Source organism: Aquila chrysaetos, chromosome 4 (genome assembly GCF_900496995.4).
Source record: "Aquila chrysaetos chrysaetos chromosome 4, bAquChr1.4, whole genome shotgun sequence".
Taxonomy (NCBI): domain Eukaryota; kingdom Metazoa; phylum Chordata; class Aves; order Accipitriformes; family Accipitridae; genus Aquila; species Aquila chrysaetos.
The window spans coordinates 71,747,476-71,773,131 of record NC_044007.1 but is presented as its reverse complement, the minus strand read 5'-3'; the positions used below and the strand labels follow the sequence as shown (position 1 = coordinate 71,773,131).

Genomic DNA, 25,656 nt, shown 5'->3' with positions numbered 1-25,656 from the left:
AATTTTGATTGGCGGATATAATTGCAATTCAGTGGGATTATATACACAATATTACTTGTAAAGTAGATACAGCCAATGCCCCGGGGAGACAGTATATATCTTAAGTACAGCAATATTAATAAAACCAGTATGAAATAGATTATATGAAAACAAGCTGAAGGCAAAATAAAGCATTATCTGTCAAAAGATAAATATGAGCGATTTTCATACACCAAAACAAAAGCAAGATAACAACCAAGTGTCAAAATAGGGAGGAGAGGGCTCTACAGAGGTTGTAGACAAGTGTGATATCATTTGGACACAGTGAGGTTTTAACAGGTACAGGTACCTCAGGTTATTTTAGTCATCTAAGTCAGATGCCCTTTAGAGGCAGCTCCCTCTTTCCATTGACTGCATAAGAACTTAGCTCCCCCCAGGGATGCTCCTAAATTAAATGTCAAAAGTACCTTTAACTATGTAATACATGTAACCTTTGTAAAAGTGCCTGAAATCTCACAGTGATACAGGGCATGATATGCCCACACACTGTATAGACAGATAAAGATCCTGGTTGTGCAAAACCATTAATGAAGTACATTAAAAGCAAAAAAAGAAAAAAATCCTACTAATATGGCTTGAGATTTGCTTTTGCTGGATATTTTCCGGATTAAACATTTAGTGAATATTGTTACCTGTACCTTCAGTTCCTGTTTGGCATCGATTTAGACAAAAGCTATCAAAACCAGAGTATGTTTTCTGAATAACAATGTGCCACTCACCTAAACGCTCCTGCTCTGCTAGACGGTAATGTTTTGTTTCCCTTGCTTTGGGCCAAGGAGCTCTTCAAAAGACCACAAAACCATAGTGCTTGATGGACAAGGCCTGAATAGTTACCATGCAGTTAAAGGAGACACTGTTCCTCAGCATGATTTGATTTAATTGCTACAGGCCCGGTGAAGTAAAGCAGCAGTCAGCCTGCAGCCATGGGGCACATTCTGCTTCCCACTGTCAGTCCGCTGAGTTCATCAATTCGGGTAATCACAGCTCAACCTGACTGCCAAATGCTGATCCGCACTGGACTGTGAGCAACTTGGATAATGGTATCGATATTTTAAGGGCCACTAACAAGTTACTGAGTTCTGTGGGAAACTGGTGTTTAATTAATGTATTTTAGTGTTTGACTTGATGGAGTGATTACAAAAAGCAAAGCATGAAATGTGCAATTACATTTATCTGTAATAAGTCCCCATTATTTTTTCTCCACGTGCTATTGGCTTGCATTATTTGCTCTCATTTCATTATTACCTACAGCAAAGCAGACAGAACATTAAAACGGTTTACAGTCAATACCATACACCCTCTTCGCTTGCTGTACTCCTCAGCAGGGGCCAAACTGACTCCACAAAAGCTATTTAGGTGGCTAGAGTTATTCCAGTAAGCACTGGCCCTATTCTATGTACATGAGCCCCTACCTGCAGCTTATAGCTTACAGCTTGCCGGTACTGAGGTCTATGTAAGCGCAAAAGAAAGCAAGGCTTTCACATTTTCTGAGAAGTCACATCCAACCCTATGAAATGTATCTTTCACAACTACAGAAAAAAAAATTACATGCCATGAAATTTCATCGTTTGCCAGCTTCTGTGCTAAATGAGACCACAGTAAAGGGATCAATCAGCACCCACCTTCATTCATTTGGCCTACCCGTAAGACACAGCTTTATTCAGTGCTCACTTTTTGCTCACTGGGGCATGATTAAATATCGACTGCAGTCAGTGATGTTATTTCCACAGACACCTTTAATGGTTTGTGTAAGACCAGCTGAAGCCTTACCTGTGGGTATGAATCAGAGGTACCTCAGCTACATGTGAATAACACACTGCAGCCTACCGTCTCGTCGCCTTTGGATGAAATATAAATCACAAGTGATTCATGTTTATGCAAGTCTTCAAACAACTGTAACTCACCCAAACCCAAACTAGCTTTCACACCTCCCTAGTGAATATACTACCATCCTTCAGTCTCTTTTTTTTTTTTCCTTTCTCTCTGATGCAATTGATCAAATGAAAGAAGAGTTGAAAGAGAACATGTTCCCCGTTCTTCTATTGCTGGAAAATGCTTTTGTTAGTTTTGCTGAAATTTTCACAGAAACATTCACTTTTATGTAGGAAAGAGACATTCAGAATTTCTACTGGAGATAAAAAGGTGATGGTAAAAAGCAATGTTTAAGGAATCTTAGTAATAATTTTTTATAACAGTGGTCATTAGCTAAACATTCTAGTAGCATTCTCCTGCTCCTCTTTTCTTCCCCTTCTTCCCATAAAACAGCCACAGGCTTACAACAACATGCCAAGATAATGTTTGAAACTGACTTTTCTAGTCAGTTCTATTTCTTGCTCTGTGACCTGAATTAATTGGATTCATATAAAATCTAGGACAAATTAGTGGCTCTAAATATTCCCTGAAAAAATACACCAAATGAAACGTGCAGTGATATATAGAAAGCCTTTTAAATTATTTTATGGGTTTCCAAAAACACTAGGAGAAGACAAACCAAGTTCAAAATAACAGAAAACCAAAAAGTAACCCTTATATTCTCCCTTTTCCCTTAAAACTCATTTCATTACACAGAAATACTCACATCACTATGAGCTTCTGGCAGCTAGAGCCTTGGGTTGAACATGCAACCACAGCAATAATTAAATGCCCGCATGAGAACGGGAACAAGCAGTGAACACTGAGCGACAGGCAGCAAAAATCAGTTATCCCAACCGTTGAGGCCCTACAGAAATACTTCCCAGACGTCACTTCTTCCTGATGACAAGACAACATGTAATGCCTTGTTTGGCAAACGCAACAGTACCTCCGCTGGCTTTTTCTGCCAAAAAGAAGGGGCTGCTACTGCAAACCAGTAGTAAAGTTATTCTCCAGGGGAAGTTCTTCACACAAGGTTCCCCACAGACAATTACAGCCCTTGATTTATTTATACCATCCAGCAAACAGCCCATTGCCAGGAACAGACAGTGAAGATCAATTTCAGGGACATAAGAATAAGAGAAACATAAGTTTCCTTTCAGCATAAATTTGGACTATCTTTCAGAGACAAACACGTAAAACCAAATAACCACATTAGCAAGAGGAACTGTATGTAAATTCAAAGACTGTGAAATGAAGAGTGTGAGGACTGTTGGCCAGGACCCCACTCTCGTAAGACGAGAGGACTAAGATTGTCCTGGCCCACAGTGGGCAGTCCTTTGTTACAACAGGTAACTACACTCATCACCCAAGCTACTTCCATCTGAAAAACAGGTAGGTCGTTAGTCTACCTTGCTCAAACCAGAACAGTGCTTCAGAATTGCATCCTCCTAGTAAGAAACTACATCTTATCCTCTAGACTATGTTTTTTCATGGTCAGTGTATTCTCCTATCTCCCATGTCGTCATCGTTTTGCTTTAATACCCATCTTCACCCACTTGGCTTCAACAGGTATTTCTCCCTTGACAAGCCAGTAGCACCTCTCCACCTGATCTGGCTAAAAATGCCATCTTCCTTTACTTCTAATGCATGATAAATCTGACAACCCATTCCAGGCCCAGTGGTACCTCTTCCAGCTGATAGCCCTTTCTGTGGGAGCAACAGGGGGATGGAGAGCATGGGGTGGGGGAGCAGGATGCACATTCCAGAAGATCTCCGAATTTTGTAAAGCTAGAGTAATTCTCCCTAACTTTACTGGAAAAATACCTCCTCAGACCAATACATCCATATCTCTTGGCTTACACTCCTAACTGCTACTCCTTATCTGGTTTACACTCCTAATTGTTCTAGTAGTCAGGAAAAACAGCATTATTAAACCGGGAAGACGTTTAACGTTTAATGCTTGAAAAGTCCACATATAATACTTGACCAAGATCTCCTGTGTCACCTTTTCATCAGTAAGCAGTCACCGATGTAAACTGAAACCACAAACAGGAGACAGCAAAAATTTTTCAGTGTGCTTTCTATAGTACGAAAAAATGTTAAGTGTAGGAGTTTCAGTATCGCTTCTGAGTAACTACTTAAGACTTATATAATGTATGGTGGGCATTTCGTTTTAATAAGACACAGAAATAGTGAGATATTATTAGGGAGATAAGAAGTATGCGTGAAAAACTACATATAAGCTTTTCTAGTGCATATGTATTGGGTTAATCTAAACATTTTTCCATCATAATATCTTTTGGCAGCAATTCCCCACAGAGCAAGCCAGTTTAACTTTTACTTCATAATAATTTGATCCAAGCTGCTACCTCAAGTGAAACTTACTCAACTATAAACAGACCAATCTAAATGATAAGATTATGCTCAATTGCTTTACCTTTACTGAAGTTCACAGACTGCATTAGATATACAGACGACAATAATACAACTCATTAAATAAATTTATTTCTTATTTGGGGATTTTTGTGAAATGAGAAATATTTTGTAAAATTTTTCAGGACTGACTGTAATTTCCTAATAGCTCCACAAACAATGTAATACTTCAGTACAAAAAACTTCACCTAATTGGAAAAAAAGATTTTTCCCACTCATAAATATCTAACAGACACAAACAGGTTTCTGTCAATAATTTAATAGGAATGTAATTATACATTGGCAAAAACGTTCTGTTAATACCTTCCTATATTTGGCCTAAATTAGTTTCTACAGCTTATTTTCCATTTATTAGGGTTCTTCTCAAGCATAGATTCAAAGTATTCAACAACCAGTTCCAGGAATGTGCTAGGAATGAAAAAGTACATTTATCAAAAAATAATGTTATAGTAAACCACAGTTTTTAATTCTGAAGCAGTAGGTCAACTGCAGAGATTTGTTAACTAGTTCTAACAAAAGTAACAAAACAGCAGCTTCCTAATGACTAGGCCTGAACGCAGCAGTATGTGAGAGAAATCCTACCTAACACAGGCCTGCTTTTAATAGGAATAACAGCATGCGGCTTCCAGATATTCTATTTCTTTTAACTTCACTGATGTCTGGCATGTTACAGCTTACTAAAAAAACCCTAAAAATCACTTGAGCTGTTGACACAAGCACATAGTTGATGACCCTCTTTCTAAAGGACTGTTAACCTGTGACACAGCTTTTGGAGGTTTGGACATTACTTTGAATCTCTCTTTGGACAGCAAAAATCCACTGCTGGATACTGCCATACAGCTGTTTAGGAGGAGGAGTTTGTGGCTCTTCCAGAGACATTACCTTGCATTGGGTACAGACATTATCATTTCAGAGGTCAGGTTCTCTGACCTCTGAAGGGCTGCAATGGGACAAAAAAGTCTTTTCCAAAGTCCAGTGAGTCAAAAGGAACCCAAGCGAAGTCTGATTGAGTCTCCAGCTGTACTACAATGAATAACCAGAGCAGAACTTTGCCTTCAGGTCACAGAGACCTCAACTCTGTGGAAGAGAAGCAAGCTCCGTTCAAACATGAAAACATGCATCAGGGTCTGATTCAGAGCCTTTGAAGTAATTATGAGGCTCTGCTGAACTCTGTATGAGTTAAACCATTAACAAATACGCTATAATCAGCACTTCCTAAACATACTGCACTGATTACCTTTTTGGTTCCAGGCCAAGTTAAAGAGCTGGGTTATGATCTGCACAGAAGCTTCAATGACCTTTGAAACAAGTGAAATTCTCCTTTCTAGAATAAGATATGCTGGGCTTCTCATATTGCTATTTCCTCATATGGCATCTACAGGACATTTTCAGTCTCTGGGGTATGCATGCACTCTCTAGAAGTCCAGGTATCAATTCAAAAAGTGAAACATTTTTAATAATCCATTGACAAAAGGAGTAGGAGTGCTATAACAGAGGCAACAGCAACAGAATCTCAAAATGACATAAATCAGCTTACTAGAGTCACTTACATCAAATGAAGAACTGCTCCAGAAGTGTATTCAAGGCATCCGGGTGATTGTTTCCTCCAAGCACATAATACACCCCCTTATTTACAAATATGCACAGATACACCTGTGTATGCAGTACTGAGATGGGTATATGAATATATGTACATCAGTATCCCTTTAAGAGGATAATCAGTGTTTTCATGTTGCTTCTTGTGGCAGAACATAAGGAAAAGCAGATGTGAATCTGGAGACTCTCTTCTCTTACAGCTCTTTTCCACCTTCTCTTCTCTACCGCTTCTCTAACTTTATATTTTGATATTTTTGGCAAAGTGATAACTTAGAAGTCATCACACCTGCTTTCAGTCTCACTTAATCTAAATTAAAGTCTACAAAACAGCATCAACACTCAACAAAAACAATACCAACTTTTGGTAACATACCAAAGTTGAGGGGTTTTTTTGTCAGAGCTTCTTTTCATAAGGAAAGAAAAGATACTTCACTTTAAGTGCCCCTTCCCTCCCTCCCAAATAAGACAGACCAAAAAAAAGGTATCTAAAATATCTACGTTAACCATAGTTACTGCTGGATATCTCTGAAGAGAGTTAGGCACACTTCTAACTTGAATAAATTTGCATTCACTAGAGAATTCCACTACAGGGGACTGAGTTCTAATGCTGTTCAGCAAACTGCAAGTCCATTCAATCAACTACTCTTCCCCTTTGCAACTTTACTTTGTTTATCAAGATGCTCTATGTTTAAATAAAAGTAGGATTTGTGGCACCTGTGAAGTTAATCCGATTTATGCTAGTACTAAGAGAATACAAATATCTGTGCACCATGAACCCAATAATAGACTGCCAGTACTGATACAAATATACAGAATTTCATGTTTGGTAACAACCTTCCACTGGATACGTTTGCCTACAAAAATGAGTTTCGCAGTTGCTCCTTTTTTTTTTTTTAATGGACCCAGCAATAAAGCAATTACAACTTTATCCCAATTTTATAACCATACACCTAAAGAATATTTTTCTGTGCTTCACTAAATCATGGTATAATTCTTCTCAATTAAAGGGCTTCTTTCAATACTAACGACATTAGAAATGAAAGAGAATTATAATTTCACCATAAATTATTCAAAGCACTAAATACAAATGGCCTCATTAACACTAGACTAGCTTTGAGAATGAATAAAAGATTATGCATGGAAAAACAAATACTCCAGTTTCCCTAATCTCTGAACTCTGAGCTTCAAATCACAACTCTGCCAGGACACCAGCTATCATGTTTTGCCTCAAGGCAGCTGAGAAAACGTTATGCAATTAAAAATCAAGGTCTTCCCCCACAAAATGTGTAGTCTTGCCATATTTGAATAAATGACAAGATCAGACACAACATTCATACAACATATTTTACTCGGTTTATGACACAAGATACTTGAAAATACTATCTAGATAAAACCACGCATAGCATACTCTGCCTCCAGAACTGACTACAGGATTGGATCTTGAGTATGAGTACCAATTTCATATCTGGAGTCTCCATAACTATCATAACCACACTGAATTCCTGGAATTCCCTACCCACGCTAAAGCCTGGTCCTTCTTTACAGACCACTTCTACTGATGCTGTACAAAACAGAGATTGCTGAACACGCTTACTCCTTACATGGGCAAAGGATGTCAGGTGGCAAGTAGAGAGTTATGCAAGCTAAGAAATTCAGGAACTGATACTGTAACACGAAGCAAGGATGGAGAGGAATTTTAAGTGAGGTGAACATTATTTATGACAATGAATGATCAAATTAATAACGAACAGTATTATCATAAATGGAAAAGTAATAGTAATTTGCTAATATTTCAGAGCTAATTTCTGCGCTGTTAATTTTCAAATACTTCCTCAGACCTGTTAGTCTAAAACTGTAACTAGAAATAACATGACAGAATACTACTGAGTTTCTGTAATGAGCTCTTACTGTATCCTGAAAATTTCTACTTTTTTTCTAATTTGTGCTGCGGGCATAATATTACCATATTCCCCCAAAGCAAATATGTTTAAGGCAACAATAGTACCTTCCGTTCTTATCACTTTTAAAGCTACTTACTTGTCATTAAGATGAAATTCATTTGTAACTCCTGTTTATTTTTAGCAAAACCGCACGAACATTTTTCACCAAAAGGATCACCCACAGGAGATGTAAAAATGAAACACCTAAACATATCAAAACCACCTTCTAAAACAGTTAGTAAAGGTTCCCAGTGGAGCATAGAAAGGCCAAGGTATGAGTCAGGGGGTTGGAAAATGTAAGGGAAAAGATTGTAACTCTAAGCAAAGGAAGCACAAAATCAAATTGTTTCAATACAAACTTAAATTTTAAAATTAGTATGTTAGGGTGCCCTCATTTGTGTCCTTGGTTACAGTTACCTCAGGAAGGACCTGATTTTCAAAGAATTCTAAGATCTCATCTATTGCAAATCTGGTTCAGTCAGATGTCTCAATCTGCCCCACCACCCTTCAAATTAGAGTATCCAAAATTCAAACACTTAAGGGGGAAAAAAATCTTGGTCAAAATATTCTGTCACAATAACTGAAAGAGTGCACCTAACCCAATGCATACAACAATTGGTTCTACATGTTTCATTCCTGATCCATTTACTTCTAAAAACTGCTCTCCAAATTTGTGCCATAAATACCAGAATGGGAATGATCCCTATTATGTCATGTAGTCACCAGCATAATGCAGGTAATGGCTCCCCGAAAGTCAACCTAGAACGAACCCAGGCAATTAGCTGCACAGAACATCACGCAGGTTTCATGTGAGATAACTGCTTTGAGGAAGTTTTTTCCAGATGGACAGTGAGCACTCCTCACTATTTTGTATAAACACCAGATACCTGGTACTTTGCCTCCACAGAAAGTCAGAATAAATTGATAAAGTGAACCTCATAAGATCAGTTATTGCAGTGCACACAGGTTTTTTGGTTGGGTTTTTTTTTTTCTACAGGAGCAAACTACGGGCTTCCCTTCTGCAAATTCTGCTGACAGACGGATACAAGAAAGGCTTTAAGTGTAAATTTTACTTCATGCCCACCCTATGCTCTTTTCTCCCTACCCCCCTTCCAACTTGAGACACATTTATTTCCTTCTGCTAAGAAAGGTAACTGTTAGGCACTTTGTGTTCTCGCCACAGTGAGACTAAAATTCCTGGATATTTATATATATATATACATATATACACACACCAATTTATTTATATTTCTTTATGTTTCTATTTATATATATACACCCATTGTAATGACTGTTCAGTGGAAAGACAGTAAGAAACAATCAGTTTAGATAGGAATAGGTTCTTCCTTATATGACTTTTTTCTCTAGTCTTTCATTTTTTCTCATATCATATGCCTGTCTACCAGCTGGGAACCCCAACCAACATATATCCAGAGACTACGTACATTAGACTAGACTGCTGTTTTCTTCTGAGTCATTCCACAAAGAATACATAGTGCAGTGAAGTAGACTCAATGCACGCAACACTGTCTGTAACTCATTTACATTAAGAGCCTAAACAGTAAAGTTTCTCCTCTGGATTCAGCTATTTCTGTTCTCCAACTACGGGAAGATTCAATCTACAGCCAAAAAAAAAAAAAAAAAAAAGGAGATGCGTAGTGACTAGAAAGACTGCAAGTCATGTAGATAGATTATTAAAAACAAAAGTAGTATAAAAACTAATCTCTTGTCCTAAAGGAAAAAACAAGAAAGCTGCCTTCCACACCCCACTCCTCATATCTGGAAGCTTTTTAAAACTGTATTATAAATCTCAATTTTATTCATTTGAGAAATTCTCATGCTGTTTCAATACAACCCATGTAAGAACCCAGACAATTTTTAAAGACACAATAAATTCTATAAACATAAAGTTTAGGAGGCATTTGCAGAAGTGGGAACTAGCCAAAGGCAGGTTTTCCCCCTAACTTCCCAATACCCACTTATTATAAACAGTTTTATGTGTAATATTGAAATACAAAACCTGAAGGAGATCATTGTAAATTAACTGCCATTAGATTAGTTTAGTATGTAATCACATTTCTACCACTAGAATGGAAGGAAACGGAAGCAGGAGTGCCTGATATTAGAGGTTGAATGTACCAACAAGGTATCTAGTGTTCAGATTTGAAGATTTGATCAGACACTTTTGGAAATGTGACAGCTGTCATGAGATTATTTGGTACAGTTTCCCCCATTTCAGTGGCACTGAAGTTTATCCAGGAAGCGCTGCAGTATAATCCTCATGACACTTTACGAGTACACCTGTCCTTCTCTGTACTTGCAGAAATGGAAGAAAAACTGATTAAAGTTCCGATGGTAACAGCTATTTAATCTCTCAGGAGCTGTCATGCTCAGTGATGCAAAGCTCGGAGAATCGACCAAGTGCCTCCAAACAAGTGTTACACACTGTGAACTCTGCAACAGTCCACACATTCAAAGGAACAGAGGTTTTCGTAATTTTTTTTTTAATGGGTAGCTTCAGCTTCCATAAGCTAAAAAGCTGGATTTGCCTTTCATTAGAGCTAATCAGAATATAAATATTCCAATGAAAGCAGGTGTTTTAAAGTTTGACATTTGGGGGGGTAGGGAGGGGAAGATTTCTGCCAACTCTTGAAAAATACCAGATGGAAAGGAAACTCAGTAAAAAAAGTATCGATGTACCTCACTAGGATTTATACTTTTTCATCATTCACAAAGTAGTCAACCTCATACTATTACAGGCTTCTAAGGATAACCGAGAGGGTGAGTTACAAGAGGGAGAAACAGAAGGCTTCACCCATTAGAGAGCATTTCACTGGACTAGACCCACCCTTTGGGCAAGCTGATATTGAAAAACTGGGGGTGGAGGGAGGGTTTGTTTTTATACAGCCTACATTTCAAGGAGGGTTCCTATAGTGCCACAGGAAGGCTTTGTCTTCTTTCCCCAAATCTCTCCTAGCGGGTCAGATGAAGCTGGGGCCACAGTAGTGCCCACTAGAAGACAGTCCTGGTTCCACAGCCCTGCGGTGTTGTGATGCTTTCTGTGCTCTGCTGATGAGCTTCACCGAGCCTGAACATAAGGCAGCTCCTAATAAAATCATCATTACTTCCTTCCTCACTCCCAGAAGTCTGGTTTCTTTCCAAGCAGTAGTTTATAACCAAAGATCACTTTAAATACTATTTTCCAACCAAAAACCCCCACACTTCTACAGAAAGAGAAGACAGAAAGTTTAAAACTAAACTTGACAATGAGCTATGAAAATTACTATTGAAAAAGCTCTTTGTGACATGAAAAGGAATATTAAAGCAGCCTACTTTTTGTTCCAGACATCTGCCTCCTTTCCCCTTCCTCATATCCCACCTCTTCCTTCAGCTCAGTGTTTTACAGACACTGGAGAGGCTTTAAAGAATGCAACTGAAGTGGGAATCCCCACTCATGATCAACCCTTCTCAAGGAGAATATTTCACAGTATCAAATCCTAAACTGTTGTTATGATAAAAAAAAAAAAAAAAAGAGTGCTTCCCAAGGAATAGATTTCCTTTATGTCAGAGTTACAATTGCAGTGTTTTGTTCATAGGAGAACCACTTCAATGCAAGTAATCCCTTCAATGCTGTAGAGCCATTAGAAAGGTGTGAGTACATGAATAGCTGCTATTCTAATTAATGAAAAGCTAAATTTCCACCTAAATCCAAAATCAGAGCCCTTACTCTGGGTTTACTCTACAGAAGAAAAACAAATTACTAATTTTATGGTAAGGGAAGTTATTCTGCTACTCTGGAACTGACCCTGAAGAACAAAGAGCAGATACAACTGCTAGTGCTATGACATTTTAGCCAAATTCCACTTTAGAGAGTTTCACCCAAGCATGAATTTGGAACAGTTTCACTGAAATCCGCAATTCATTTCCCCAAGAAATGACAGATTTATAGCTGTGGTTTCAACAAGACCTACATCAAAGACAACCTCCACACAAAAGTTAAAAAAAAGAAAGAAAGAAAGAAAGATTCTCACAAAGACTCCAGCTTTGCAAATTAAGATGGCTTTTGGGGACATTTAATGTACACAGCAAGTGATTTTCCCATTACAACTGTCATAATTTTTCTCCCTTCCTTCTGCATTTCTGCTCTTCTTGAGTTTGGAAAGATATTAAGACAGTTCACTGATCGAATATTAACTAGACAGTTAACAATCCTTAAAACAGAGGGCTTAATTTCATTACCAGAAAAAAACCTGGCAGGGACATGCACCTCAGTCAAATCAGAAATAGATGTAAACAACAGAACAGAAAGGAGTTTCTGAGTGCCACTCACCGGGGCTGCTCTGTCCCAGGAAAAAGGAAAGTCAGCTGTGGTGTAGTTCAGATGTGTCACTCTCTTTATTTCCTTAGTCTATCATCTTCAAAATACACATTTGCAGCCACCTCTTAAAGGTTATTTTTGCATTTTTATGTCTCTTGCATGTAATTTCATGTTACCCAAAACATATCTTACATGGTTTTTAGTTTATTTCTTAGGTACTGCAAGTCTTCCAATTCACTTCTATTTAAATGGCATATGTTTTTCTTCACTTATACTAGCATTAAATTATCTCCTTTTTAGAAGGGCAACCAGTCATCCTGCATTTGTATTATTAGGCTGTCTCGGCAGCATTGTACCTCTCGCTAAACGACTATGCTGAGGTGGTAAGCAGAGGATTATTATCATATTGCTACACTTCATGACCACCCTCCACAATAATGTTACTTCTCAGGCATTCACATTCTTAAGGGAATGCATTTAAAAGCTGTTATTCATTAATCAAATGTTTCATTTGCTTGTGAACACAAACTCTATGATCAAGTAACAATGGAGTGCAATCAACTATGTACAGTTTTGTCTGAACATCAATTCGGTCAGCTTCCCAGCTACGCAATACTAGCGAGTTTATGTAGCATGTCTGTGGCTGGCAAAGGCTCCTTTTTCATGCAGTCTTTAATTTTACTCCATTCAGTCCATCAGGTAGGGAGTTCTTGCTAGTTAACCACTTTATTTATCTGCTTTTATGCAGTCTCATAAGAAGGCAACATGCAGTATCAGAGCAAATTGGTCATCACAACTGAGATCAGACAGGGTATTAAGAACAGTCTCCCATACTGCTCACTGGCCTTACGCACTCCTAAATTGACTAAATCTGTAACAAATATTTTCGTAGTGTGTGATGAATCCAAGACAATGACAGATATTTTAAAAGTTGCATACTGCCAGAGCAGCTGAGTAACATTTTGTTTTGTGACCATTCTAATTGTTTACATTAAAAGAAATTATAGGCAGATGTACAAATAACAAAAATATGACTCCCAGTCACATGTTTAATAAGTTATTTTTTAAGTTACACTCCTAATAAGTTACTTGGGAAATGAATGGCACAGTAGATGAACAGTGTATTTTACTCAACAGCAATACAAAGTCCTTTTTTTTTTACAGAAAGGCAACATATGTTTGTACCCATTACTGATACCACCAGTTCCAAATTACTGAATTATGACAACTTTAATGCATTGTGTGGCATGAACATAAAAATGTGGAAAATCCTGGGCTTCAACTTCTTCCTCAAGAAGAAATAAGAGGATAAACTGTCTGATGACTGTGTAACTTCATCTGACCTGTTCATAAGTTTGCAAAGGGGTATGAACAGTGAAATTTGGTGTTTAATTGTGCATTAATGAAATTAATTCACACAACATTAATTTAATTGATGAATATTTCTTCAAATGAGCTTCCTGTCATCTTTCCAAATTTTAATTTAGGACATTACTCTCCATATTGCCAGAAGAAGTAAGCTTAGTTGTGCAATCGTCCTTCCCCAGCTAACCATGTCACCAAAAGATCACATCCTTTGATATCTCTCTAAGAAGACCTTAAGTGACAAAAATCCTGCCCAGTCAGGCAGGATTTCTTTTAAAAGCATTTTAGATCCTGTTGCTCCAGGGACTAATCTGAATAAGCACAGAAACCACATCTTTTTTACTTCTTTTGTAAAAGACACATTCCCCTGGCTGCTATGAGAAAGGAGTCGTCATTCTGTACAATCCTGAAAGTTAAGAAGGGGGAAATAAAACACCAGTAAGAGAAAGATTTCTCTCCCAAAGACCTGCTTCCAATTTTATATGTGTATTTCATGCACCAGAAAAAAAGCGACCTGACACTTTCTTGCACGACACTCTCACAACAGCTGCCTGCCTGGGGTCGCATCCCCATGGCAGGCACTTTGCAGACCATCGCTTCTCTACGGCAGGACAGAAGGCGAAGGGACAAAGAGCACCGCGGCACCGGATCTATCTGGGCTGCCACAAATACTGGCAGGAGAGTTACAACTTGCCTCGTTAGCAATGGAACTAATTAAGTCTGACTTTCTACTGCTTTGTGGCCTGTCTTTATGCCTCCCTGCCCTACTATACCCCTGTTTCTCCGTAACTCTGACACCCCTTTCGCACACCAGTTCTTGACACCTCCTTATTCATAATACCTCCACGAAACACATCTCCTCCTAACAAATGTGACAGACACCAGCCTGTGGTTCTCAATAAGCAGACATGGTAACACTATCAGCATTATTAACTTAGGAAGAGAAAAAAATATTATACCAACCCCGAGCTGACATATTCCTAAGAAGAATCTTTTTTTTTCTTTAGTTGTTTTTAAGTTTCTAAGTTCAGTGAGGTATAAAAATTAAAAAAAAAACCACCTTACTAGTATTTTAGTGTCACATAAAGGAAAACATCGGCGTTGATGGCTTGGGCCAAGACAACCTAATATAAAAAGCCTGAGACATTTGAGAGCTCAGCATCCTACTTCCTAAGTATCACCTCTGAGTGAAGCATCCCACTAGCCTCCTGCTCTGCAAATATATTGTGCTGTCTACTCATTTATCAACCTCTCATATCAGTGCTTTTTATTATGCAGTACTCTGCAGTATGGTCTTCCTGAATTCAATGACAGTCTTTTCACATCCAAGCAACATCTCTGCAGCATCTCTCTGATACCAAGTATGCAATGAATCAAGCCGATCAACAAAAACTGACCTCTCACCTCCCTGTTTGTCTTTTTGTCCTTAGACTGGGAGTGCCCTTGAATTCTGGCAAGCAGCTCAGATATGGGAATTGCTATCGTAACATAAAATAGAAATTTCAAGAGCTTCATGTGCCAGGTTCTGGTTTTGCAGAGGAAATTCCAATATAAGCACAGGGACACCACAAACAGATCATATCTGTCAGAAAACTTACATACACTATTTAATTAATAATCTTACATTTCTTATTAAAAAAAAAATCAGATATACATCGTATGGAAATACACAGAAATAGGCTGGGAAGAAATCAATACACATCTCACATACAGCAACATCATAACAACGGAGGAGGACAAACAGGAGAATCTAAGAGGAAGCAAAAGCAATGGAAGGAAGAAAGCACCACTGATGCGGGATTTTGTAGGAACAAGATTTTGGTGCATTTCCAATTTTTGCGTAAGAGATAACAAAGCATCTTGTGCTTTTCTAAATAAAACACCTGCTTGTTTCAATACTTTCATACACTCATATACATCTTGTGCAGATATTTATTTTAGAAATAATGTATCTTTTAATTAAAAGTGCAATTTTTTTAAATGTATGGCTGATACCCTGCAGGACCTATGGAGTTCCATAAAGTATCTTTCCAAATCTAGTATTTTTTTTTTAATCTCTACATGTTGATTTAAAAAATCTAATGTCTGTATATGATTATTTCCTGTTGTAAAGAATCTAGTCCCAACTAATCGACTATTTATTTCTAAAACACACCTGAAAATTCTGAGTTCATGTCAACTGTATCAGGTTTATAGGGTTTGGTACTTTTTTTTGCTCAACATTTCTGTATTCCAGACAGAGTTTTAAATGTCTTGTACTATGTGACACAGGCGATTACAGAGCCAGTGTAATGGTGCAGTGAACATCTTTATATGGGTATTACAACACCAAATCTGAAGTTAAAAATTAATGATATATATTACTCTGAGTAATACAATTCAAGAAAGAGAAGACATTACCTGTATCTTTCAGGGAATTTTTTTTCCTCTAACTAAACTTTAAAGTAACTAAAACTTTATTCAGTGCTGAAATATTACAATGACAGTATCATTGTCCACTCTTCACTAAGACCTACGTCCATCACAAAAAGCAAAAGACCACCCAGCTCTGGGTGATCAACTGAAACACCAGTCCTGCAGAGAGCAGACCACCGATAGCCTTCTGAATCCTGAAATGCAAGGTAAGAAATTCCTTAATAGTATCTGTTACTTCTATGTAGGCAGAGGAAAACATCTGAAACTAATGCACAGTTGCTGTTACTGCACTTGGTACTAAATCCACTTTATGTTCCACACACGCTTCCTCTTTGATATCAATTCTTTAGATAATAGCTTATTTAGATAACTGCTGCTGACTTGAAATCGACAGGAAGCATTAAGCCTTTACATGAGCGTAGATACTGGTTTTTACAAAACAATTGTCACATAGTTGTGCAGTTACACTTCCCATACCACAGCTTCTTTTTACGATACATTCTCCACCCACTAAATGAACCTTCCTAGATGTCTTCCAGCATTTCAAACTGTCCAAGAGCAGCCTCCTTCAATAAATGTAATTTCTTTTGCTTTCTTTTCCCTGGCAAATAAAAAAACCAAAGTGTTTCACAAAATCAAATCATGTTGTGACAGAGGGGCTACAGAGGACAGGAGCAGGTTACCAGCCAGAGATTTCACAGCTGCTGAGGAGAGGAACAAACCTTGCACCGTATTAGGAAGAGGAGCTCTCAGCTTTAGACACCAAAACGAGAGGTTTAGAAGATTTCTTCTCTGTTCAGGCTGAGCTAGAGATGAGGTAACTCAGTGAGACTTACTTACTCTCCAGCACAATTAGCAGCTCTTCTAATGACACAGGATCTTCCAACAAGACAACAAAAGCAGCCTCATACTTCCCCTACCCATTGCTTTTGCTGCCTTTGTGTAGAAGAGGTAAACACTGGATTAAAATTAACATATGCCAATCTCTGCACATGGGTGAAATCATTTTACCTTTCTGGGAGATGCTGTCTCTCCCAGGACTGTAGCTGCCTAGCTTAATTCTGATCAGCAACGGGTGGGTGGGCTTCAGGGAACTCACAATTAAATATTGCATCTAACCGTAAAATGGCACATGCCTTGCTTCTGGTTCAGCACAGACCTTAGACAACAATGAATCAAAATAAACTTATCCCTCGTTATCAAATTAGTTTTTAAATGGCATGATGAGACTTGTATATTGCTAAATTCCTCAAAGAACAAAATTGGTCAAAGAACCTAACTACAAATGTTTTGCTGAACACACACAGTCACTTAGTCTTCAAGAAGAAGAAAAAAGAGATTAAAAAGAAAAGATTCATCCACAGTTAAAAATTATTAATAATTAGGAAATCAGCAGAAAGTAACATAAACACAAGCAGAAGTAGACAGCTACGAGATCAAACAGAATGGTCTTAAAAAAAAACAAACAAAAAACAAACCTCTGTAGATGTAAAAAAAAAACAACAACAAATTATTTTAGGATACAAAAATTATTCCAAATAATTTTTTTTTTTTTTCCTTAATAAAAGAAAAAAACCTCAGACACGAGGCTGGTAGAATTTCTGGTTTGACAAAGTAAGCAAACTGGCATAGCAGTAGAGAAACTGAGGTCACACCTATGTTTGCAATCAAGAGGTGAGCACAACTGTTCAGGCTCACAGTACACTCATCTCCACAAGTTTCATAAAATGTGAGCATCAGCTACCTATCAACAAAATTACTCTGAGCTGCCACACCAGAATGCATTTCCTATTTCTGAAATTTAGCCAAAACACCAGATTACCCCAAACGTGACAAAAGAGATAGGCTTTTCTGTTCTCAGAGGACAGAGCTGACCTTTGCTAACCGAGCCACTGACTACTAACTGAAGTGCACAGAGAAGGCCTGCTTTTCCCATTCTCCTACTTCCAGGAAAAGTCTCAGTGCAAATAACTACCAGCAATATGGGTAAAAAGTCTTTATTTTTGTGTGAGGTCAGATGCAGTACCCAGCTGTTCCTTAACTGAACAATAAAATAAGCTCTCGCACAGGTGACCAGTTCATGGGACATCATCTGAGTTTCAAAGAAACAAAGGCCAATTCTGTTACTCAAAGCTTAGTCAGCCTTTCCTTTTTGTTTAACGAGCCAGCTACATTATTATTGTTAGTTGTACGTAATCACACATACCGCAAATGCTCATACTACTAAGGTAACACATGATTTGTCACATGACTGTTACTGAAGTACGGAACAGTGACTGATTTGACACTAAATGTGACAGTGCATCTTACCTCAGTTAAGTACTATCTTCAAATAGTCAGCAGCCCTTAAAGTATACGTGATCGCTAATACAGGCTGGTTTTTATTTGGGGGATGGGTATCCACTGCTTATCGCTCTTGGAAAGCTCCCACTGAAACGGACACAGCTATCTTAGAGGAGAATACTAACACACAGCTGAAACTGGAAAGGTATCTTGGGATTAAACACTGCATCGCAAATCACATGTCAGCTTTTTCTTTTTTAAAACCACGGTACAAACTGAAGCTGATATTTTCTTTGCTATGATAAACATCACAGAAGCATATTCATCCCCATTACTTAACAACAGAACCTATAAACTCCCGCTGATTTCTTTATCCATTTCTAAAGCACAGTTTACAATCCTACATTGCAGATAAGGGTACACTGCTCACAAGATTAAAGTCAAGGTCACGTATTGCGCATATGCTGCTGCCCGTGAAACAGGGATCCGTTTCACAGACTCCACGTATATTTTTAGAAGGGGCTGCTCTAGCCATCAGCTAACAGCCCTTGCATTACAAAAGTGAAGATAAACTTTGGCTTAAAAGGTAAAATTTAAGGCTTCTGTGCCGAAACAGACAGACCCCTGCTGATTGAAGGAAATAAAGTAATTCCTTTTATTCCTTCACAAAACCTGAAGGGGAAATCCCCAACACACTCAGTACAAGCCTAACTTTCTTTCTGATGGAGCCAAGAGTGAAACTCCCACAGACTTTGATAGGACCACAGGTAGACCACCTTTGAAAAATCCTGAGTTTACAGTACGTCTGGTAGACAGTGTTCCCTATACACATCTGTTGTACCTTCTTCTCAACAGGCACTTGTGCAACTGTTCATACTAGAGCTACAACAGAAGCACGAGCACCATGCAAGCAAAGGTTTATAACACAGAAGAGGTTTCTGCCTTCCCCAGAGAACACCGTTTGCACAAGATGTCCTTAGTGGATGCCACCAAATATCAGCAAGCATGAAGAAGTGAATACATTGATATGCAACAATTATTATTATCACATGCTGCTTGTAGGAAGATGACACTTCCAAAATTGAGCATTAGGCTTACATCATGGATATCTGAAGAGGGACTCCAAAAATTCTGTTGACATAAAAAGTGAGCAGCAAAATCTGGATTTTTATCCAACTTTAATGATGGAAAGATCTTTGAGGCAAGCCCCAAATAAACAAAGCAAGACATTACTGTTAACTACTTAAAAACAGAGCTCATTCTCCTTGGTCTAGTGGAACTAGTTAAGATTGCTATTTACTACAAGGGATTAAAATCGCCGCACCTTTGTGCAGTAGGGAGACACCCAGCAGAGATCAACCCCATGAACAGCTACAGGTTCCCTAGTGAATCAGTGTTTGTACAATCAGGATTTAGTCAGGACTTACCCTTAAAGCTGTCCTGAGGCCACCAGAGATGTAAAACTTCTACCTCATCCCCCAGCCTGCATGTTCTGGCAGGTCACTGAAAATGCTTAAGTAGCTAAATGCCTGAAAGTCCCACTAATTTTTTATAAGTCACTTGGAGAAGGCCCCTTTACTTACTGTTGCTGCTGCCAACCTGTACCTCAGCCACCTTTCCTTTGCCTTACTTCAGCAAGGCAACAAAGACCTAGAGCTTTAAAAGGCATTTCATAACATCAACATCAGTGTGTCGAGACCTTCAGCACGTGGGGATACAGACAGCTACATGGCTAAATAAAAGGAGGCCAAGGAATAAGTACAAGCAACATGCTTATCACCCCCACTGCCCCGCTGTCAGCCAGTTCTTGGACTCTGTCCTGGACTAGTCCAACTAGTCAGCTATGAGACAAACAGACTTGTATGGCAGGGGACGCTTAGCCTTACACAGTTGGCCCAGGAATCTGTCCCTGGACACCTTTCATTTGGCACTACTGGCATCACTTGAAGGCTTGACTAGAGGAGATACGCCCCTGTTTTTAAGACAAGAATCCCAGACAGGACACCACGTGTATGTACAGCGATCAGTTAAGGACACTGATCTTCCTCACGGAGGTGACAAGCTTTCAAGACGAATGGATGATGATTTATGAATTGAGTAACACGTTAAAATTCTGAAGGGGAAAACAAGGGGCAGAAGGAATTCACAACCTAGGTCACCTTACCACAGACTATTATGTGATTTCAATTAGCTAATATTATGACAGATTCTATTTTATACTCCGTATTTGGTTTTGTTTACCTTTTTCTGGAAATATTCTAAATTATCTATCATCCACATATCATTTTAGTAAGTTGCATGACCGAAGTGTAACTCAGTAGCCTACATTAGCCAAAACATTTTCAAGTGGAGGTTAAACTCCTAATGCTTTGCCTTTGCAGTGACCTCCGTTTGGGAACCCGGACTGATCCACCAGACATCATTCGTTACCAGATAGATACACTTTATTTCAAAACCAGGGAGCCTCCAGAGAAACGAGCCTGAGTCCCAGGAGTTTTGAAAAGTCACCCGCTTAAATGTCTAAACAATGTTTGCAGTTAGTTACAAAACACCCACTTTTCAGAATCTTGGCCTGAGCTTAGGACAAGCAGTTTCTTGTTATCAAACTTTCACTGATGCAATATGACTAATACCAGACTGTGAAATTAACTTACTGAATCTTAAAGAAAAAGTTCCTCAAAATGCTGCTTGAACTTAAGTTTTCCCGCACCCCTCTAGAGGCAAAGAGTAACTCCGTTCTCTACTAAGGACCCGAGCGTGAGAAAGCCCGCTCTTGCATTCGATCACCAAAATGCAAAGACATGACAAAAAGGGGCAGTAACGCGAAACTCTTAACAGAAAGAGCGGCCTAAATAACAGTTTCGGGACACCCAAACCGATGTTATTGACTCTGCTCTCCTACTCTGTTTTTCCCTAAGTCTTTTGAAGTGCTGATATCGCAAGCATCGATACCTCTTTAAGCGTAATAAATTATTGTAGTATACCCCCCACCGTTAGATTTGAAGTAATATTGTATTGAAGTAATACTGTTCCAGCAACGCTTAATGCTGGGGGGAGGAGAAACCTATATGACCTGCAAAGGTACTTTACAAAGACCCGCCTAACCACAGACCTTCCCTAGACGAAGGGGCCGTTTTAATTCGCCTTCCCCCCCGCGCCCTCTCCTCAACATCTCCCTTGGCGCCTGGTTGCCGGACCGAAACCCCGCTCCTGACCTCGGGGGGCACTTCTGCCGGAGGCGAGGGAGAGGAGAGGAGAGGGGGCGACCCCCGGGCCCCCCCCGCCCGGCCCGGCCGTGTTCGCTGAGGGGGCTGCGGCGAGGCGAGGCCGGTGTTTTCTGTCAGCGGCCGCCCCCCCCCCCCCCCCCCCCCCGCCTCCCTCCACCCCGGCCCCTTCCCCCGCCGCTCCCTCGCACCTGAAACTTGCCGCCCGGGGGACGAGGCGAGGCCGGGCCCGGTCCTCCGCCGCCCCCGGCTCCCCCTCCGCGGCCCTGCCCGTCCCTCACCCGCCCCTCTGGGCTGCGCCCGGGCCCGCGGTACCTCGGAGCCGGGGGAACTCGCTCTCCCGGAGGCCGCGCAGGCCGCCGCCGTAACCGTACTCGTAGCCGGCGGGGCAGGCGGCCTGGAAGGCGCGGAAAGAGAGCAGCTCCCCCCGCGGCGCCCCGGCCATGCCGCCGGGCTGACTAAGGCGGGAAACGGGGAGAGGAACTCTGACAGAAACACCGGCGCGGCTCTCCCCGGCCAGCGGAGCCTTCCCGCCGGCAGCGCTGCGGGCAGGTACTGCGACCGGACCGGCACGGCACGGCACGGCCGCGCCTCCCGCCTCACGCCCCGCCTGCCTTTGCCTTGGCCCGGGGCCGTCCGGCCGCGGCCGCAGCCGGGGACGGAGGCCGGGAGAAGGGAGGCCCGGCCCGGTCGTCCGAAAGGGGCCGCGGGCAGCAGAGCCGTCTCTTCCCCAGGTTCGTCACCGGGAGCCGGGCACCAAAGCAGGGAGATCCCCGAGCCCACGGAGCCAAGTAGAACCGGTGCAGCTGAAGCGCAAGGCTTCGTTTGGCTCCGGAGTAACCGGTGCGCCTCAGCTCACGTCCCCTCTTGCTGAGGCACGCTGTTGAAAATAGGGGTAGCTCCTGGAAGCGTCTTTTCCCTAAAATTTCCAAATTCAGCGCTCAGGTTTTCCTCGTTTCCTCTAGATGATGCCTCTTCCACTGCTGCTAATAGGTAGGGGAAGTCGCTTTCTCACACCTTGCGTTTGGCGTGTGGTGCTCCCGCGTCACGCTTAACTGGCTCCGCTGGCCAGAGGTGCCACGCGGCCGGTCAGTCTACAGGGCCGTGGGTGGCCAAAAGCCTGAGGAGCGGCGTGGGCTGGTCGTCAGCTGTAGAGAGAACGGCAGACGTTCACGTAAAAGCCTTTGCTTTGTAGGATAAGCTGTAACCATACACGTACACAAAAAAATCGTAGCCAAAGGAACGCTGGGGTTTGTGGCGGTGTTTTTATCAAATGGGTTTTTTTGCCTGACATACTGTTTGCAACGGATTTTTCTGCTCACAGCTCTGCAATCTGTAGAGCATTAAATGACACACACACACACACACCCAGTCCAATACTAAAATAAAACTGCGCGCGTTAGGATGGATCTGCATCCAAATTCTGGTAAGGCAGAGTCTTTAGTTAGATTGTTTGAAATACTATCAATTGGTTATCAGTGAAATGGGAAACTACCAAGAACACTCTTCAGCCCAAATTGAACCGTAAAGATTTTCATTTACAAGGTGGTACTGAATAAAAGCCACGCAGAAAATTTAAAAATAAGCCTGACATGAAATAGCATGCTAATATGCTCCCTGCTTTATATATTAGGATGTTTTGCCTGGTTTAAACACATAGCCCTGGCTCCAAGGCGCTGCAGAATATTTCTGTAACGCTATAAGAATATGTTTGTCCCTGACTCTGTATTCATGATTGGGGCAGGTATATAGTGCTGCATCTTATTCCTGGATGTAGCAGTACATTTTCTGGCCTAGCTGATGACCTCACCAAAACTAATTCCCAAATGAACTATACCTTATGCATTTCCTTCTAGGTGAACAAAACACCTCTGAGGAAAAAGAAGTTGCCACCAAGTAGAGGAATGTTTTTAGCTGATCTTCTGAAGTCACTTTTTTTTTAAAACCAGAACCCTGCACTAAATACCTTTTTTTATTTTAATATTTATGCATTGCAATTTAGAAGAGCCTATGCCATCACTATGACCTTTTTTTTTACTGCAGGTATATGTAGAAAATACCTGCCATGGATTTTCCCTCATATTTCTAGCTTCCTGTTATCAATTTCCAGAGCAATTTATTTATATTGATCGCTATGCATAGTTCCCTTACCATTTTCATGTGTTGTTTATGTCAAATAGCTGTTTTCATTTCCTTATTGAACCAAGACTAGTTTTCCCCACCAAAACAGTCCTTTTTCTTGATGACAGAATGCAGCTTTCTGATCTTACAATAAATTCATCTTAAGGATCTAATTTCCATTCACATTTTTGTATAAAAATGGTTCCTCACAGTGGATTTCCATCTTTTTTTTTCCTCCTGATTTTGGAAGATTAGTCCTTCGGAAGCAACACACACATGGAGATAGTACTAATTGGGAATGTGCTCTGTTTGCACATTGCATGTAACCTGGTGATCATCACTGATTGTTGGGAAGCTACCAATTTCCGATACAGGGCTTAGTTCATCTTCATCCACCATAAAGGCTGACCAGAATCTTCTAAATAACAAGAGGCATTAAGGTCACTCTGTGTTAGTATAGAAGTTTTGATGTTTGAAAATTAGCATAACTTGTAAAAACTAAGTAGGTTTTACTGCTGAATGTTTCTGAGGTAAAAGCTGGAGATTTCATGGAATTTCCACATGAAACCATAGTTTTTCCATCTGGACATTGCAGATTCGTATTTACAGAGTAACTTTTCCTCTTCTCTGGTGATTAAGTGAAGCCAGGGGATCAGTCCATGTAAGCACATTAATCAAATTATATACGCTGGTGGACAGGTATGCCTAGAGAGTCGTGTTCACAAAACTGTAAAGTGATAAAATGCTGTTAGTGCAAGGATCACTGTGCACGTGCACCGGGCACACAAATTGCATACATTATCACCCCCACCCATGCGCACACATGCACAGTTTTGCAGGTTGTTTCTTTAATGGAGGCTCAGTAGCAGAAACAGAGCCATTTAACTTGCTCTTTCTAAGTTTTAGCAGAGGGAAATAATGCCTCCAGGTAATGTAGTTAGTAGGTTTCTTGGTTCGTAAGTGTTAATATGTAACACTACCATTCCTTGGAAGATGTTACAAAATAGGAAAAGGGGTTTTTTAATCCCTTCACTGAACTGTGACAATACTTCTTTTTTTCTCTCTAGCAACGATTCAAAAGCACTGTAAGAAACAGGAAGTAACAGCCTCTGCACAAATACTATGTAAACAACTAAAAAACCCATACGCTTCTCTGTAAAGGGGTTGCTCTGTCCTCTTGCAGCTCTACAGAAGAGCAATGGGACTGCAGTATTGGTTCTTTAGGGTCTATTTCAATGCGGATAATAAACCATCATCATAATACAACTACATGATGGTAGGGTATAGAGAAGATGGTGCTTGCTGGAAGGACAAAAGACAATGGACTCAAGCTGGAACAAGGGAAATTCTGACTAGATATAGGTTTAAAAAAAACCAAATTCCCATGAGAGTGGTCAAACACCAGAGCACATTCCTCAGAGAGGCTGTGGAATCTCCGTCCTTCGAGAGATTCAGAACCCACCAGGACATAGCCCTGAGCAACCTCCTCCAGCTGAACGTGCTTTGAGAGGGAGGTTGGACAGGAGACCTCCAGGGGTCCCTTCCAACCGCTGTAGTTCTATAATGATTAATTCCGATGATCAGCAAAATATTTCTAGAAGTAATTAATATTTGGCTGTTAGCACCAGCTCTCAGATAGCCTGGCAAACAAGAGAAGGTTGTCCTGGGGCAGGAGCATGGATTGCATAACCTCCAGCACATTTTGTGACTGTATTTCTAATACATCCTACTTGTATACAAACCAACTGAACAGCATTAAACACGGGCAGTATCTCTATCAGTTGCAAATATGCAGTAAAGGTGATTCTGCTCAAAGAGAAAAAATAATACCCTGCCTGTTTGGCTTATTAGAACAAGCAATGGATTATTCACATTGCCCAAATTATTTAAGAAACAGAGTTACAGAATAGTTGAGGTTGAAGGGGACCTCTGAAGGTTGCCTATTCCAGCCTGCCCCAGTCTACTTATTTGTGGTTACTCGCTGTTATGCCACTGGTCTCCAGTAACAATCGCATCTTTTATAACGATGACAGCAATTGACAGCTACTATACAAAAACACTGCACATC

The 25,656-nt window shown here is 40.3% G+C and overlaps 1 protein-coding gene across 3 annotated transcripts in view; it reads right to left on the bottom strand.

Annotated features, from left to right (window-relative positions):
* MOCOS (molybdenum cofactor sulfurase) overlaps positions 1 to 25,656 on the bottom strand; it is a 351,791-nt gene that overhangs the window by 206,275 nt on the left and 119,860 nt on the right. The window contains exon 1 of one of the 3 annotated variants that reach the window (XM_030012222.2): positions 21,783 to 22,054. The exons of 1 other annotated variant lie outside the window; for it this stretch is intronic. In XM_030012222.2, coding sequence (XP_029868082.1) covers positions 21,783 to 21,912 — 130 coding nt within the window. In that variant the 5' untranslated portion in view covers positions 21,913 to 22,054. Of the gene's footprint in view, positions 1 to 21,782; positions 22,055 to 25,656 lie in introns of those variants that run through there. One more of the 3 variants, XM_030012225.2, reaches the window with a different exon arrangement.